This window comes from Cannabis sativa, chromosome 1, assembly GCF_029168945.1.
Source record: "Cannabis sativa cultivar Pink pepper isolate KNU-18-1 chromosome 1, ASM2916894v1, whole genome shotgun sequence".
In the NCBI taxonomy this organism is placed as follows: domain Eukaryota; kingdom Viridiplantae; phylum Streptophyta; class Magnoliopsida; order Rosales; family Cannabaceae; genus Cannabis; species Cannabis sativa.
This window is the reverse complement of record NC_083601.1, coordinates 32,007,772-32,025,922: the sequence shown is the minus strand read 5'-3', so window position 1 is coordinate 32,025,922 and position 18,151 is coordinate 32,007,772. Positions and strand designations below refer to the sequence as shown.

The 18,151-nt window shown below is 33.2% G+C and overlaps 2 protein-coding genes across 2 annotated transcripts; one reads left to right on the top strand and one right to left on the bottom strand.

Moving 5' to 3' along the window:
- The first annotated feature begins 213 nt into the window (after positions 1–213).
- Positions 214–4,464, top strand: LOC115705990 (protein SEEDLING PLASTID DEVELOPMENT 1). Its single transcript, XM_030633483.2, has 9 exons — positions 214–929; positions 1,240–1,454; positions 1,741–1,891; positions 1,980–2,171; positions 2,350–2,512; positions 2,643–2,884; positions 3,082–3,258; positions 3,343–3,504; positions 3,977–4,464. Exons 1-9 carry the CDS (start codon positions 477–479, stop codon positions 4,259–4,261), a joined length of 2,040 nt encoding a protein of 679 aa, XP_030489343.2. The 5' UTR covers positions 214–476; the 3' UTR covers positions 4,262–4,464.
- Positions 4,465–4,561: 97 nt separating this feature from the next.
- On the bottom strand, positions 4,562–15,339 carry LOC115705989 (DEAD-box ATP-dependent RNA helicase FANCM). Its single transcript, XM_030633479.2, has 23 exons — positions 15,068–15,339; positions 14,685–14,985; positions 14,060–14,203; positions 13,619–13,701; positions 13,400–13,514; positions 12,477–12,568; positions 12,303–12,357; positions 12,105–12,226; positions 11,906–12,019; positions 11,141–11,334; positions 10,584–10,714; positions 9,392–9,452; positions 9,212–9,282; positions 8,581–8,630; positions 8,351–8,516; positions 8,090–8,217; positions 7,665–8,000; positions 7,531–7,591; positions 6,753–7,373; positions 6,162–6,635; positions 5,861–5,912; positions 5,576–5,728; positions 4,562–5,413 (listed from the first exon to the last, which is right to left on the bottom strand). Exons 1-23 carry the CDS (start codon positions 15,104–15,106, stop codon positions 4,831–4,833), a joined length of 4,146 nt encoding a protein of 1,381 aa, XP_030489339.1. The 5' UTR covers positions 15,107–15,339; the 3' UTR covers positions 4,562–4,830.
- Between the last annotated feature and the right edge of the window lie 2,812 nt (positions 15,340–18,151).

Below are 18,151 nucleotides of genomic sequence, written 5' to 3'. Positions count from 1 at the left end.
AAAGGGAATATATTTTAATTAACAAAGAAACTAAATAAAAAATTAAGAGACAGAACAAAACTACTCTACCATCCACAATAGACAGTTAAAGACTAATCTCATCTCTATTCTCTAGTTCTAGTTCTAGTAGCCGTAGGTTGTTAATAAATAATTACTTTTTTCTGATCACATTAAATTTAAAATATTTTTTAAATAAACTTACTTGAGTAGGTAGGATGAGAGTCTGAGTTGTGTGGTGAGCAGAGGACACGTGGTTGAACGTCCTTCGTTGCAGTGGTCGTTAACTCAGTTTGGAGGGACCCACGTCAGCTTTGGTTCCAATCTCAGAGGAGATCCTCACGAATCTTCTTTCTCTTATTCTTCTTCTTCTTCTTTATTAAACTACTTTCAATCTCTTACACAACCAAATACCTTCAATCTCCTATAAAAATCCAATCTTTTTTTATTTTTTTTGGAGAGAGCAATTGGATTTCAGAATGAGAGCTTTGAATTCTCATTTTCTGCTCATTGATCTTCACACCTCATGGCACTCAGCCAACCAAATCCCATGTTCCAGTTTCATTTCAACTGTCTCACACTCATTTCCTCGAACACGTCGTGGGCTTAACGCTATTGCTTCGTCTTCGTCCCACACACCGGCCCCTGAAATTCGTAGACCCTCGGATCGGTTCTTTTCTGGAAATGGGTCCTTTCTCAATTCTCAAAATCCTGCCTTTACATCGTCGGAGGCGGCCACGGAGCTCGATATGTTTCTTGAGTTGTTGCCTTTGAGAATGAAAAGAGAGTTGAACAAGCACGAGGAGATTGAACAGCTTATTGAGGTTGTTATGGATTTGGGAAGGAAGCCGATTGCGAGGTTTCCTTCTGGGGATTGGATTATATCAGAAAGTCCTATAAAGGAAGAAGACCTACGCCACGCAATATCCAAGGTGAACTAAGTTAACCATTTATTGGTTTCAAGCATTAATTTTGACTCTTTTTTTTTTTTGGTGATCTTTAATTAATGATTATTATTCTGAAAATTTAATGAACAATTGTGAAAGATACGCTAATAAATGGTTTTATTTTACCTGTATTTGCTGAATGAGGAAAAGGGTTCTCCTCTGATTGGTTTAAACTACTCATTGATAGCAACTAGAGTCCTAAGCTCTTTGTTTTGTGAAGCTAGATTATATTACTCTTTTTTCTTCTTTGTTTTGCTTGTTATCTCTATATAAAGTTGGCATTTTCTTTTCTTAGGTTGGTGACTTTTCAGATGATAACCGGTCGGGTATTAACAATTCATTGCATCGAATAAGTGCTATAAGAAATCGTAAACTGCAAATTATTGGCCTCACTTGCCGGGTGGGTAGAGCTGTCTCTGGAAGTGCTGAGATTTTACGCGACTTAATTGAAGGAGGAGGATCCATTTTGGTTATTGGACCTCCTGGTGTTGGAAAGACAACCTTAATAAGGTACTTAAATTGTTTTGATTATTAAGAAGCAAGGGGCCAATAACCAATTAAGAGCTTTGAGCTATCAACTTACCATACTATTGTTTCCCTAATGTGGCATTATGAATATCAACTTGTCTCTTTTTTTCATTTTCTGCTGTTGCCTAATTGTTTTCTGTGTTACTCACTCTGACACAAAAAAGAATAAGGAGAAGAATGTTGGGCTGTGTGTGGTTTTTACTTTATTCCTCCAGTTGTTGTAGCATAAAGAGAGAAGGTAAAGTCTAAAGCAGTTTTTGTTTTGCAGAGAAATTGCGAGAATGATGGCAGATGAGAACATGAAGCGTGTTGTCATTGTGGACACGTCTAATGAGATTGGGGGCGATGGAGATGTTCCTCATGCGGGAATAGGTCGTGCTAGGAGGATGCAGGTTCCTAATGTCAACCTGCAACATAATGTAAGCTTGAAGTTGCTCTTTGGCTTTTTTATTGTGATAGGTTCCCATAACAGGAATAACTGTGAATTTTGTACCTACTTTTGCACAGGTTATGATTGAGGCAGTTGAAAATCATATGCCTGAAACCATTATTATTGATGAAATCGGAACAGAGCTTGAAGCATTAGCTGCTTGTACTATTGCTCAAAGAGGAGTTCAGTTAGTTGGAACAGCACATGGAATGACCATAGACAATATTATGAAGAACCCTTCTTTGCAGATCCTTGTTGGTGGCATTGAGGTGCAATAAACTTTTTATTTTCTATACATGAATTTCTTGTGTATAAGCTCTTCAGGAACTGTGCCCTTGAATTTTCCATAAAAAACAACTCTATCATCTGGAAGGAATTAACTCCTATACATTTGACATTGGGCATTAGTTTATTAATTGTGTCCATGTCTTCTCTTAAAATCAACAGAGTGTCACACTTGGTGATGAGGAAGCAAAGAAGAGGAAAGTGCAGAAGACAATCCTTGAAAGGAAAGGACCTCCAACATTTACTTGTGCTGTTGAGATGATTTCGAAAACAGAGTGTCGTGTTCATCACAGATTAGATGCAACTGTAGATGCTATACTAGCAGGTCTTTAATAAACCTTTTTCTTGCTCTATTTTTTTTTAATTGAACAACATTTCATTGATTGCTCTTTTTATTTTGCTCGAAAGTTGTTCTTATTATTTTCGTTCTCTTTCGAAATTGATGGGTTATGCAGGAAAATGTCCTCTGTTTGAAGTCCGTAAAATGGATGGCGATGCTAACAATTCTCAAAAGGATACTTCAATATCCAAAAAAACCAGCTCAGATATGTCTGATTCGACAGTAGATGAAGAAATGGTTGCTGATTTAGAATCTGATATTGAAAATGAAGAACATTCTCCCAGTCATTCCAAGAAATCGACTGGTGGTAGATCTGCGAACAAGCATAATTTGCCAGTGAGCTTATATACTTACAAGGTACATTGATTGGACTTTCTTATCTGTCTTTACATGTTCAATTGTACAGATGAGAGTGCTGTAATTTCATTTGATTATATGTGAAAATAGACATTATCATTCTCCAATTCAATAGAATAATAAAAAATTTCCAAGTTGCTATACAGCACATAAATTCTTACATAATCGTTTTCATTGTTGGCCTGTGTTTCTTATAGATCCTTGAGGCTGATCTACTACAAGTTGCAACAGTAATGGGGATAGAGGATCAAATAGACGTAACTGATGATATTGGCAGGGCCCATGCAATTCTAGCTTGCAGTTCTGAAATGAAGGAGAACCCTTGGATCCGTAGTGTAGCGAAATTCCACCAGTTGCCTGTATTTGTAATGAAGGTATAATCTTCAAACAGTATAATGCATGTGTGTATGCATATGGGTTCCTCTCGTTTCTAAACTTGGTACCTATGATGCATGCAGTCAAATACCATGGCACAAATGGTGAAAGCATTCCGCATGATTCTTGGAATGGAATCATTTGACTCTTCGTCGAAGCAACCAATCAAAAAATCTTCTGACATTGAAATTGAAGAAGATGCACCAGAAAGAAAACCATCTCTGGAAGAACTTGATGCCTTGGAGGTACATGCTCTTTCCCATTCCATCCATGTTCATTTTACTCTTTTTTAAATGATTAGGAGTAGAAAACTGATGCCTGCTGGAATTGGTACGTAATTTAGACCTTGGTAAGTGATTATGGGGAAGAGTAATGTGTCTTTAACATAACTCTTTTGTGATGTGATCTCGCTTAAAATGACAGTGGCTTAAATTAGTTAATGTGTCTTTACATAACTCTTTTGTGGACATTAGTAAGTACCAGAAAATGTAGAAAAGTTTACATTAAATTTGTATAGGTTAGGTTCACGATCACTTTTTCAGGAAGGAAAACATAGGGTTATTTTTAGATTGGGTTTGTGCTTATTGAGAGTATCATATGCTTACTTGAACATTTTCCTTTTGTTATGAAAGAATTGTTAGTTGATAATTTCACCTCATTTAGATTGAGTTGAATCTCCGTTATAAATTATGAGTGTTCCTTTTTCCTTTTCATTAGGAGGTTCGTCTGGCAATAGAGTACATTGTGATCCCTGGTGGAGAAGCAGTAGAGCTTCTTCCAAGACGCTCGGAAATAATTGCGCGACAGCTTGAGCTGGTCAAAAGCTATCAGTTGGCAGCTGAAAACTCAGGCACCGAGCAGAATCCAAGGCTGCAAATTCTTCCTGTAAGATTAACTAGGAAGAGTTCTTCCAGATATACGAAGTTCGGTTCAAAATCACCATCTGGTGGCCGTGGCCGTGGAGCAAGCAGTGCTGCTAGGCTGCCTCTTTTGCCTGAATGACAAAATGTTGACGATACCATACCAAGTTTCAATCAATGGTTGTTGATACATGTACCTTTTCATGTACAGTCATGTAAAGTAAATTGATCATCTTGTAATTTTCATGTAATTATGTCAACACTTCAAATATGCGTAAATTTTTAACTCAATTCTTCAAAGACAGTGCACTAAATATAATATGAAAAGTAATCTCTTACTATCCATTTTATGGCCAAATCCATACTCAGCATGATTATTCTAATAAGAACATTGTCTGAGCATGATTACATACTTGTAGTTGTATTACACTGTGGTAGAACATATCTAAAAAAAATATTATTTCTCATTTATAATTTATTTTAACAATTAAATTTTCCTATGAAATTAAAATATATCATTGATCCCCAAAAAATATTTCCTATCCGTACTTTTTGACAGCTAAAAGGAAACATACTATCATATACACTTTACCAGCCCCCATCATATATAACTTACATTTACTTTACATATAAATTTGCCCCAACATGTGCTCTATACATTCGAGTATGAAACGCTTCAAATACTCCTCTACACAGATCATCCATAACATATCATATTCCAAGATCAAACGACGGCATACTGGGACTAGAGGGATTTTCTGGTGGTATATAAGGTGCAATTACCTCCCGTCTTTGTGCCTCTGCTTTCTGCTTGAGCAGCAAAGTCGCCTGTGCTTCAACCTCATCTAGATCAAGTCCCTCATAGAATTCATCATCGCAGACCATTTCATCATTTTTGTCACAGTATTTTGGAGCTTCACTTCCTCCAGCAGCTTCATACTGCAGTTGAAATTCTGGCTCCAAGTTTAGAGTTGGAATAGAACTACTTGATGTGCCATAAAAGCTTAATTTCCTTTTCCGGCCACCATAATCAATTTCAATGTTAGAGGAGACACCAGTTGTACAAGGCACGGCTTCTGAGCTGGGATTCTTCATTTGTATTTGTTTTGACTCTTCACTGTTGTTCACTGAGTGATTTGCTGATTCAGTTGGAGGTGTCTGGAAGGTGCTGGATGTCTCAAGGGAATAACTCCCTGCTTCCCTTGTTCTGGTCGTCAGAGCAGTGGAATTAGGACTCTGAGTGGCAGAGCCAATTGGGAATCTTGGCATTGGTGATTGGCTGAGCAATGAACGCCTGTTGGAGGATGGCCCATTAGTTAAGAGAATTAGAGTTGAAAGAATTTCTTTATTGAAGTTGAGATGGCTATAACAGGCAACAAATATAGGCACTATCTTCTTAACTAACTGATCTTTGTCATGATAGCATATAAGGAAAAAGAGGGGAGAAGCTAAGGACCTGTATACTGCCATCATGTCAATCCTACTGGTAGCAGATTGGGTGGCCATAAATGTAGGACTTATCCTGTCATCTATGAAACTATCGTGTGAATTGTCATCATGGCCGCCATCATCGTCCTCATCATCAGACATATCACTATCCGCAGATACCCTATATCAAATATAACCAAATACTAAAACAATCAGCAAGCACTTTTCTTATAAGAATAATTTCTGAAACTTCATTTACATAATCACATGTTTCAAGAATGACCAAAGATAGCACATACAGAAAGAAACTTACTCAGCCTCTTCGTCAATGAAGTCTCTTATTACGTCATTAACAGGCTTCTTACCTGAAATTATCAATAGGCAATGTATATGTTAATAGTAGTTCTTATAATTTGGTGGTTCGATAGTTTTGTGTTAGAAATTACAAAACAATTTTTTATTAAAAAAAAAAGAAGTACAACAATAAATAATAACTTGCTTCATAGCAAAAGTTGGTCACAAATGTCTGAAAAACAAAAATTGTGATATGAAGCATGATCCAAACAAAAATGAAAAATTTAAATATCTAGCAGTATAATATAATGTCCAAATACCTCTACTACTCTTATGCTGATCAAACAATTTCTCAGGCCTTGCTCTTGGGTTAAATGAACAATCTTGGCCTCGATGCAGATTCTCATTTTTTCCTTCATTTTCAACCTTGCGCAGCCTTTTAAATTTACGTGTCGGTTTTACACTTTCTGACTTATCAGCAATGCTTAGACCCCAATCTTTGCTGCAGCTGCCACTTGTCGGGCTTGCCCACGGACTACAAGACTTGTCTAAAATTGGGGATGTATGGGTAAGTCCTCTCATGCTGGCACTATTGTCCTTATAAAGACTAGGAGTTTGAATTGCACGGTCTATAGAAAAAACAGAGACATTTCTTCCACAGTTGCCGCTTTCCATATTGACTATTTCATTTTTCTCTAGATTTGAGGACTTGAATGGAATCTCATTATGTAATTGGGCAGGTGAGAGAAGGTTGGGTCTAGGATACGCTTCTCCATCTTCACCATTTGACAATCCTGCAAAATTCACCCTTCAGGTTCATCACAAAACCCCTGTATAACAACTCAATTCTAGGAAAGAAATCATTGATACGATATCAACATTTGTATACAAAAATATTTAGGAATACCAACCATTGTTATCAGTAGGAGACTCTGGAACAACACCACTTTTGATCATGTTAGTTAACCGAGGGCTAAGTTCATTATCTCTGGAATCATTACTGTAATCGTCAGGGAGTGGTGAAGCCTTCATTTCATCATCAGGTGTCTCGCTGACATTATCTTCATCTAGCAGATTCCTACTAGGAGTGCCATGGAATGCTTTCCCTTTCAAGGCATCAGAACCACTTAAATAATTAGGACTTTCATACTTCCGGCAAACTGTCTGAGGAATCATTAGATCTTCTAAACCTCCAGCTTGAGCAGTTGTGTCCTTGTCCTCTACATCTTTTAAATGGCAAGAGACTCTATCTACACTATGTAACAGCACTTTACTGCTTTCACTTGTACGATTCATATGTGAAATTCCTTTGGAAGTAAGTAAAGGAACAGAAAGAATTAAAATATTTCCAAAAGTGTCAATAGAAACAAAATCTTGACCAAAGAGATAGGAATGCCCATCAGGACTTTGGTGAGGAAGATCACGCCCACTATGATTCTCTTTGGTTTCTATGGTCTCTGCCGGTGAAGTTTCAGGCCTCAAAAAATTTGTTTCCATATTATGTTGCGAAGAGTAATCATCAAACTGCAAACCTGCACAAGATTTTGATGAATTATAATAATAAAATTAAAAAAGAACTACTTGGGGGATTTTCCAGACATAGCATCTTCACTCAACAACTCCTTGATCCAACGAGCTACTTTATATTTCTGCACAAGCATTTTTGAGATGAATCGAAAATAATTCTACCTTCTCCATTTTCATGTTCAACATTGTCCAATCCCAAACCCCTCTCAAAGCCGACTTCAACCTGAATACATTAGTAAATCATATAACAGAGTAAAAGAAGACAAACAACTTGAGCTAACGAACTGAAAACTTACCTCCATCAGGGGACTTTTGCTGTCACTATCAAAGGATAGTCCTTGCACTTGTTGCATTGCATCAATAAGCAGTCTGGTTTTAAAGGAATGCATTACTTTATGAACTCTCGATGGAAATGTCTGGAAGTGAGGAAAAGCAATAAGAGAAGGTTTCCAAGTAATACCACCAGGCGGGTGGAAATACTTGGTAACTAAATTACTCTCCGCATCAGTTAGATTTTCTTTAAGCACGGGTGTCATCATTGAGTCATCATCCTTCATTTTCTTTCCACTGCGAACAAATTTTTCAATTGAAATCTGAACATAGTTGACTGTGGGTTTGTATATATGAGGAACCTGAAATGTTCTTTAAAATAATTAGTATGTCCAGAAGCAAAACTAATCGAACCAAACATGAAGAGGTCAGTTCTCTTGGAAAATCTTACCATCCTTGGACTTGGGTGGAAATTGAAGCTATTCATTCCCCCATTTCGCATGTGTTTACCCACATTCTTGCTACATGCTTGCTTTCGTGTGTAAGCTTTTAACTCTGTTCCTTCACATGCTAGAACTAGTAAAGCTTGTAAAGGAAAAATGGAGCTTAATGCAATAAAAAGGAGCATGAAGATTCCATGGCATGTTATGTATGTGCTCCTTACCTATGTCTTATACTAAAAAAAACAAACAGATCAATTGAAAAAGGATATCTACTCGACCATCATTTTTACGCCCAGTTCTCCCCATTCGTTGAATCATTCTCAGTGGTGACACATTAGAATCAAAGCATATAACAAGATCAACTTCCATTATATCCAAGCCTTCTTCACCAATGGATGTGGCAACAATGACATTATATCCACCAGCCCGAAATTTCTGTGGAGAACTAAGTAAGCATGTGCAAGGTGGTGGAGAAAAACAGAATGAAGTGAGCAGTTACCTCCAAAACAGCCTGTTGAACTTTTTGTGACTGGCCTTTGGATGATTTTCCTTTAAGAAACATAGGTAAATGTAATATTTTAATAAACTAAAAGCCATACAATTGAAATCGCTGGCTACATTACTGCTAATTGCTTATAAGAACTCAAATGAACGTACATCAAAATATTGGTAATTCTTTGATGCAAGAGGCAACCAGAGAAAATGTTAGTACAGTAAAATATCAGGACAATAAATTGTTTTAGACTTTTAGTTGGTTGTATGGTAATAGTATTTCCAGTGTAAATATGGTACATTATAGAAGCAATATTCTATTACTTTGACATCTTAAAAGGCATAGATGATTCAATTAGCAGAGAAAAGGTTTCTTTGAGCTCAGTAAAGAGATAATCTCAAGCTTTGGTTTTCTTGATGACTAGAACAGATGCAATGACAACTATAAAGAAATAATTAAACATCAGATCTAAGTCTAAATACACTCCCAACTTGTGGTGGGCCTGCTACTGCTACTGCTACCAACTCCAACACGAAGAGTGAAAAGAAAAAGGACAAAAAAAATGAGAGGGAAAACACTTTTCTGTTTGAATAGTAAATAGTTGGCCATATCATGAGTAGATGCTAGAATGCCATACCTGAACTTTGACCAATAAATTGGGTAGCTTTAACAATATTTCCTAGTTTGGCCAATGCATCCATTATGTCCCTGTACCATCATTTGTATCATTAAACAAAAGAATTTTTGAATTTGAGGAAATTTATTAAACACAAGAATGTGTTAAGAAAACATTGGCATACACAAGTATTTTCTTTACCTGACACTTCCCCTAAAATTTGAGAAGATAATAACCCTTGAGCGTTCTGGATCATTTTTTTCTGCATCCACCAAATAGATATAATTATCATATTTGCTGACAGACCGTAAATCACATCCAAAATTCATATTAAAGATCAAATACAGATAAACATCAACATGTCACTATATACACTAATAAAATAAAAAAGATCATCTTAACCAAGCTCCACAAGATTTGTTTATTTATTTATTTATTTATTTTTCTTCTACAGGATAAGAAAAAGTTCCCACAACATACAAGAAAATACTAACTCAATCTGAAACTAATTTAACATTTAGAAGGTATTATTAAAGTCGTGACTACAATCATAAAAATCTAGTTAAGGGAATACCAAAATAAATGAGTTAAATAAGCCTTGAGTTGCTGGATTTTTTAATGGTTCAGCTATATTGCTACATTCAATTAGTTTGCAAAACCAAAGTTTTACTAAGACATTAGTGCAAACATGATATTTCAAGAATTGGGAATTGCTATTATTTTTAGATGCAACCTCAAATCAGGAACGAATTTCAAAAATAGAGATGAAAACAATTCCAGGCTTCTAGTAAATATACATATCCCTGCGAAGCAAGAAGCATATCAAGTATACTTAGGTTAGGTCAGCAAGAAGATGACAATATTAAGAGCATCGTTATTGGTGCCCAGCACCATTACAATGTAGCGTCTTGCTAATGGTTTTATAATAATTTTTAAATTAAAATATGTAAACTCCGACACTTAATTATACCAATAGCGATATGACACTTTGTGGTGGTATTGGGCACCATTGGTGTCCTTTAGCAACTCTCTAATAAGAATGGTCTGATCACATACTTCAAAAACCAAATTAATCCTCAAAAGCAAAAGTTAAAGAAAATTTTATGCATACTCTAAAATTTATACAGCACAAAAAAAAATATAGACAAACAGAATGAGAAGATGACAATGACAAAGAATTAGTTAGCAACTGTATTGAACAAGAACAATAAGAAACATTTTTACGAAGTTTAAAGGTATAGAATAGATTTCCATGCAGTTCTAAACTCATCTTGAAAATTTGCAATCATCCTGACTTCTGTAAATCAAAACCAACTTTGCATGTCATGACACATACTCAACATATCACATAACTAATGTTTACATATATCATAAATGATAACATGCCACATACTGAAATGATCAAGCAGTACTTCTAACATTTTGGATAACTTAGGACTTGGAGCACCATGGGACAAGCATTGCTGCATTATTAGCTTAGCTTTAAACATATCTTCATTTCTACTCATATATCTGGCAAAAGACCTGAAATAGTTAAATGAAAAAAAGCTATAAGACAGTTATGAAAATTGAGAGGAATCAAACTCGATATATATTGACATTAGTATGTGAGAAATGCATGGTACAGAGGATAAGCATAACTTAATTTACAAACTTATGCAACAATAAATGTAGAGGTCCAAATATGGTCAAAACAATCTTCAGGAACATGCTGGGTGCCCAAAAACTATCTTCAGGCTATTGTTACATGGAAAGTCAGCTGGCTTACCAGCTTTGTGTTAAAAATTTGAATATTCCTGGTATAATTAAAATTCATGAAAAGAAAAAATTATTCGACTCCAAACACAGACACCAAATAAAAGATTTCTGGTTGAAGAAATCACCATAAATGAACATGGGATGTATAAGATCGACTTGATGCAAAAACACTGAACATTACAAGGAACGCACCCTTGTTTGAGTTTTTCTTCAAGCATCTCATAAGCTGGCCTTACTCCATGGCTAGAAAGTAGCTTTCGAATGTGATATAGAGTGAGAAGTAAACCAAAATATCCTTCCATATCTCGGATCATAATTTGGGAAAGGTTTGGAGGAGGTGCTAGACGAAAGGTCTCTCTTGAACTAAGTAAATCGCATGGGCTCAACTGTCAAACAACCCAAAACGAAGCACATCAGAATTCACTAGGGCGAAATACATAAACATGTGTAAATGTATTTATATTAGTTTAAAAGATAAACAAGAAATTGAAAGTATAGCCCATAAAAATATTTTCAGTCGGTAGGGAAAACAAAATTACACTGATGTCCTTCACCAAATTCACCAAAACATATGTGAAACGGGAAAATGTTATCAACATGATCAAGATATGCTTCAAGAGGTATATGCTAGACAGAAATATACAAGACATTTGATTCTACAATGAAGAAGATATCACATAACAGATTCCCCTGGCATGCAAACTAGTAACATACAGAAGACTTAGACAAACAATTAATGAAGAATCTTGGGATAATCTAAAATAACTTTGGAATTTAGCCTTTAATTTCTGAAAGAAATGCTTCAAATTAACGTATTTGTAAAATTGAATGGTAGAGACTTCCAAGGAGCAATGAGCATGGAGAAAGAAGCGGCAAAGGAAACTAGAGAATTTAATCCAGCAGAGTATAGTTCGTCCTAATTATATAAATATATAGTGATGCATAATGTCACCATACAGTCTTAAAGTCTCTATTTGGGAGAACTCCTTTCTCACAAAGCTTGGCTAAGTATGGGCGTATAACGTCTGAAAGCTTATTATTGATCTCAACAGCATCCTGACCCATGGCCACCTAAAACATTCCAATTAAGTTAGAGCAAAAAATTTATCTATTCTTAAGAATAAACTATAAAAGAGAATCTGAACAATACACTTACTTGAATTAACTCTATCTTCCTATTGTGAACGTATTTACTGACATCATGGTCACTTTCATTACGATATTCAAGTGTTGATATACGTAAGTTATCAATAATTTGCTGGATAGTCTGCTGCTTCGCTGAAAGAACATTTACCTTACAATGTAAGATATATCATTTAAGTCCACATCAACCAAGTCTGTATCAGTTACTTACATCCAGGTGTTGCCGTTAATGCAAGTATTCTAAGTTGCACTGGTACATTCATTAACTGCACGTTCAGAGTTATCCTTTTGTAAATGGACTCAGCCAATCCATAAATAAAATGCTGAAGACAAACAATAATAATCGAACAATTAAGAAAGATCATAAAGAAACTGAATGGATGACCTCTTGAACAGCAACACAATATGAAAATTTTCCCATAGCACGGTGAGCTTCATCAATCACCAAGCAAACCAAGTATTTGACCAAACAAGTTCCTGCAACAAATTTTTAATAAAAAAAATCAGTAATAGAATGGCTCTTGAATAATAATTATTAGATAAAAATAACAGGTTAAAGTTAGATATTAACATTAAAAAAATCATTCAAGCGTGAATAATATATGACCCGTAACTCTGCTTAGAAATTCTTAAACATTTACTGAAGTTACTAGTATCAAAAGACAAATGAAATATATGATATTATTATTCAAACAAACACTTTCGTCTAATGAATGAATGAAGTAAACAATGTTGTGATCAAATTGAATTACTTCAGATGGTAAAAAACGATCTTATAAAACTAATCATACAAATCTGGAATATACACTTATAGAGGATGAGAATGAATACATAATAGACACTGTTTAGACAAGATAAATACTGTGAATAGCAGAAATTATGACAACAGTGAAGTGCTTGTATACATGTTTAAAATGGTGAGCATTTATTTTCATTAAACAAAAGTAGAAAATTTACAAAAATCATTTAGAGTTAGGATTTGCTTATGTTTAAATATTTTAATTTATACAAGAATAAAAGTTAGATAGTTGTATAAAAGTGAAAATAACCATTAAATAAACACTAGAAATGTCAATAGTACAATTGAAATTACAGGTTCTTAGAGCCTACATTCTAAGTAAATAGATTCCTTTAGCTTTATGTAATGTATTACTCTTAAACTCCTGCATAAAGTTTATATCATGACCAATTTATGCTAATAAAAAATGTATATGTGCTTGAAACATAAATTTCCATATTGTAAAGTTATAGGTCTTCAAATAAGATGTCAGTATATGTAAGAAATGAGATATTGTAGGGTAAATTCACCAGATTGAATATCTTTCTCCAGCACTTGAGGAGTAACAAAGAATACTCGCTTAGATTTCCATAAGCAGGCTCTATTTGTAGGACTAATCTGACCAGTCATATCAATTGTCCACTCCTACAATCATTTTATCCCAATCTTTTAACATCTAAATTATAACAAGAATGAAAGTGAACACCAGATTTGAATGAATCACTGTTCGTGTGTTAAAAAAGCGCTACCTGTGGAATTCCCACAATATTATGGCATGCTTCTATCTGCTGTGTGACAAGTGGCCGAGATGGAGCAGTAAAGACTATTTTTCCTGCATGGGAAGAAAAAATATTACTGATTACAATCAAACATAAATAAAATAATAAAAAGTCAACAGCATAAAAAAACAAAAATAAGAAGTCTAAAGAAAAACAACGGTGACCAAGAACTAAATTCCATGACTGGACTGAATAAGAAAGTAAAATAATTTGGCACATGTATAATTTGCAAGATGAAGTTTTGAAGACCCAGTTCTCATCCAAAAAAAAAAAAAAACACTTATAATTCTCCACTTAACCCACTCCAAGAGTGATACATCAATCAACTGGAAGTTTTCAAATACGTGGTAAATTATAAATTAAAATGACACAGACATTAACTAAGTAAGAAGCATAACAAGATTACGTTACCATCTGGGAACCATCTGAAATAGTTATACATGACAACTGCAGCAATAAGAGTTTTTCCAAGTCCTGTTGGCAGTGCCACTAAGGTATTTGAAAATAATGCTTTCTCTGTAATAGCAAGTTGATAATCACGCAGAGGAACGTTTACTGCGTCAAGAGTGAAAAAGAACAATCAGCAAGTGAAAAGCAACCAAGGAAGCAAAAGAAAAGAGGAAAAATATTCTATGGGGATTGGTATCAGTATTGCCCGATGATAAACTCAAATTAAATCACCTTCCTGAAAATTAACCTCGAGAAAACCATAGAAGCAAGAACTATAAAAATTGGATTACACCACCAAAAAGGGAAAGATATTATATGAATATTGCTGACCACTGATCCAGCTATAGCAATACCAGATGACTTAATTGCAAAAACAGCATTATGAAACAAGAAAAGCAGTTTTATCTCGATCAATTTCAACCTAAACATTCTTTTTTTCTTAAAAAAAAAAAGGAAAATGCACACAACAATCAAGAACAAAGAGTTAGACTAAAGCATCAAAATGCTTAAGTAATTCCTTTTACCAGCCCATTCGAAATCAATTGAGCGACTTAAACACAATCACTATTTGAAAACCGAATTAAACCTGGGTATATCCAAGTTTTGGCTGCTTCAGCATCAATCTGAACGTTGGGCAGTTTCTCATGACCCGGTTCGACTACACTTTGAATTTGCGGCTGAGGCTTCGATAATGGCTTCACAACAAACTTGTCGAGCGTGGATTGCCTAGAGCTAGAGGCCCCATTCCTTTTTCTGTTCTCAAAAGAATCAACAACAGCAAGAGGAGGAGGAGGAGGAGGAGGAGCAACGCATGAAGACGTAGAAGGAAGATTCGAAGAGGGAAAAGTCACGTCGATTTGCTTAACAGCCGCATCCCAATCAAACTCCTTAGACAAAAAATAAAAAGGATTAATTCAAGAAGAAAAAGGAGAAAAGAAGAAAATAAATGAAAAGGAAGAAGGTGTCTACATCATCATCGTCGTCGTATATGTGAACGGTTGAGCTCATTGAGTTTGTGAAAATCTTGTAGTGGAAATGCTGGTTCAGACCAAACGGTAAGCCAAAAACCCTCACTCGAAAAAGAGTACGAAGAAGAAGAAGGGAATTGAATTGGCGCCAAACTGAGTAAGGCCATTTTGAAGTGTCCAACAAGCTTCTGAGCTTAAGCTTAGCCCAATAAACTCTGCTACGTTCTATACATTCATAGTTGGGCTTTTCACACAAGAAAAATTGGGCTTTTATTATTGAGGAAATTACGTATAATATGGCATTTTTTCCTTAAATTTCATAAATATGGAAAAATTAGAGATTTACTTAACTTATGGCTTTTTTATAATTTAAGTTAGTTGTATGGAAAAATATTTCCATATTTTTAAGTTTTTATTAAATAAAGCCACATTTTCATTTTATTAACTTATGTTTAGAGATTTCTAATATTTTTTAAAGCAAATCATTAATATTTATACATTTATATTATTTAATTTATTTTAACTCTACATAATCATTCTTTCTTAGCTTAAATTTCTATTTTATTTTTTCTTTAAAGAAATCTATTTTATATTAATATATGTAGACAGTTTATTTTATTTTTGACTTAATCATTACAAAGTATTTTTTTTTTTATTTATTTGAATATAAATTAACATTTTGATATTATATTTTATAAAAGAATGCAATGATAATTTTTTTAAATTCTCACATACCAAGTTACTTTAGAAAGCAGGATAAAAGACAAAAACAAAAAAACATGTTACTTTTGCATTGAAACCAGTCAAAATATAACACACTAAACCTAATTTAATATTTCAGGTTCCAGGTTACTTGAGCAAACATCAGGTTACTTTTGATTTGTCAATAGGTCACATGTGTAAGAAATATAACACATCAACCAAATTTAATATTTCATGTATCAAATTATTTTAGAAAATATTGGGTTACTTTTTGATGTTGCGAATAGGTTACATATGTGTAAAAAATGTATCACATCAACAAAATTTCATATTTTAGGTACCAAATTACTCTAGAAAGCAAAATAAAAGACAAAAGATGGAAAATTATGTTACTAACAAAATTCAATATTCCAGGTACCAAGTTACTTTAGAAAATATCAGGTTACTTTTTGGTGTTATTAATAGGTTACATGTGTAAAAAAAATATAGAATAACAAGAAAATTTAATATTTCAAGTACCAAGTTACTTTCAAAAATATAATAAAAGACAAAAACGAAAAAAAAATGTTATGTTTGCATTAAAATCAGTCAAAATGTAGCACACAACTAAATTCAATATTCTAGGTACTTGGTTACTTTAGAATCATCAAGTTACTTTTTGATGTTGCCAATAAGTTGCATGTGTAATGGTTGTGGAGTTAAAAAAAATATTATGTTACTTTTTGATGTTGTCAATGGACTATATGTGTAATGGTAGTGGTATTAAAAATGTATCGGGTTACTTTGTGATGTTATCTCTAGCATATGTTAGTTTTATGGCATTTAAAAGTACTAGGTTACTATTTGTTATGCATGTAATTATTTAGGTTACTTTAATAATGTTAAAATAAGTAGGTTCCTTTTATCATTATCTTTATTAATTGTTCTAGGTTACTTTTATAGTTACTTCTATAGTGTCCAGAAAGTATCAGGATAATTTTTTTTTTTACTATGTTATTTTTTGTTATTGCTTTTTTTAAGGTTCCAAATTAATTCTATGGTGTTAAAAAGTATCACTTATATGAATACTAGGTTACTTTTTTGTTTTTATCTTTATATATTGAAAATTAACATTCTATTTTTTTCTTCATATTAATTAGGGTAAATAGCTATATATATATATTTATATTATTTCATTATGTGTGGCACTAGCAAACTTAAAATCCAAATTTAAAAATAAAAAAAGGTTAAGATCAATGACAAAGCATCATAAATATTTGTGTAGAATATTAAAAGTTATTAAAAACGTTAGAAATTTGTTATTGGGTGTCAAACAAAAAATTAGACTATTAGTAATTTTTTCAATAAAAAAGAATTTGATTGTTGCATGAAAAAAAAAAAAAAACAAAGGAGAAAATCTAAATGGGGCTCTCAAAAATGGGGGTTCTCAACTTTCCAAATCATTAGTTGAGAGAGATTATATATACTAATCAGTTATTTCCATATTTTAAATTTTTTATTTATTTTTCCAGTTTTTATAAAATTTCTTTATTTCTGCATATTTTTCTAAACAACTTACAGAAAAGCCATATTTATAAAAGAAACCCTTTATTATTGACTTTTTTTACACAAGTTTACACAAATACGGTTTTTTAATTAATTAACGTATGAAAAACAAAAGAAAACGCTTCCAAATCTACAAAATTTTGATTTTTAGTGTGTCATTTATCCATATTCACTATTAATTCAAAAGGTTTAGTGCCTTGATATTTGGATAACTAAAAATTTTTTTACATACCCCAAACTCGAGACCCAAATTTTTGTGGTTTCAATTATGAATTCGTCAGTTTTGTCGTGCTCTCAATCTCTCCATAGTGTTCCATCCTAAAGGGTGGTCTTCAAATTTTTTCATAGAAGAATACTCTATTCAAGAATAACTTCTAATTTATTATAAAAAAAAAATGAAACCCTAATTTGGCCCAATTATAAATAAGAATAACCTCTATATTGTAATTAGTTATATATTTTTTAAGTCCTGTATTAATAAAATATACATTTATATAAGAATAATTACATCTTAAAAAAATATATACATATATTTTATAAATTTATTTATGTAGAGTTAACAATTTTATTTCAAATTATAGTACATATATAAATATTATATGTACTTGAAAATAATTCTAATATAATATAGTATTAAGAATTGTTTATTGGTATTTTTGTTACATTAATATTTTTTGATATTTTGATTTTTTTTTCAAGTGTAACTCTATTTAATTATAACCTCTCAATTGAATATTATTTTTTTGGTCCCAAGTGTATTCTTGGATAGAGGTTCTACTCTATTATAATGGTGGATTGAGATATATGTTGTTAAGAACAAAATTTATCTTCGATAACA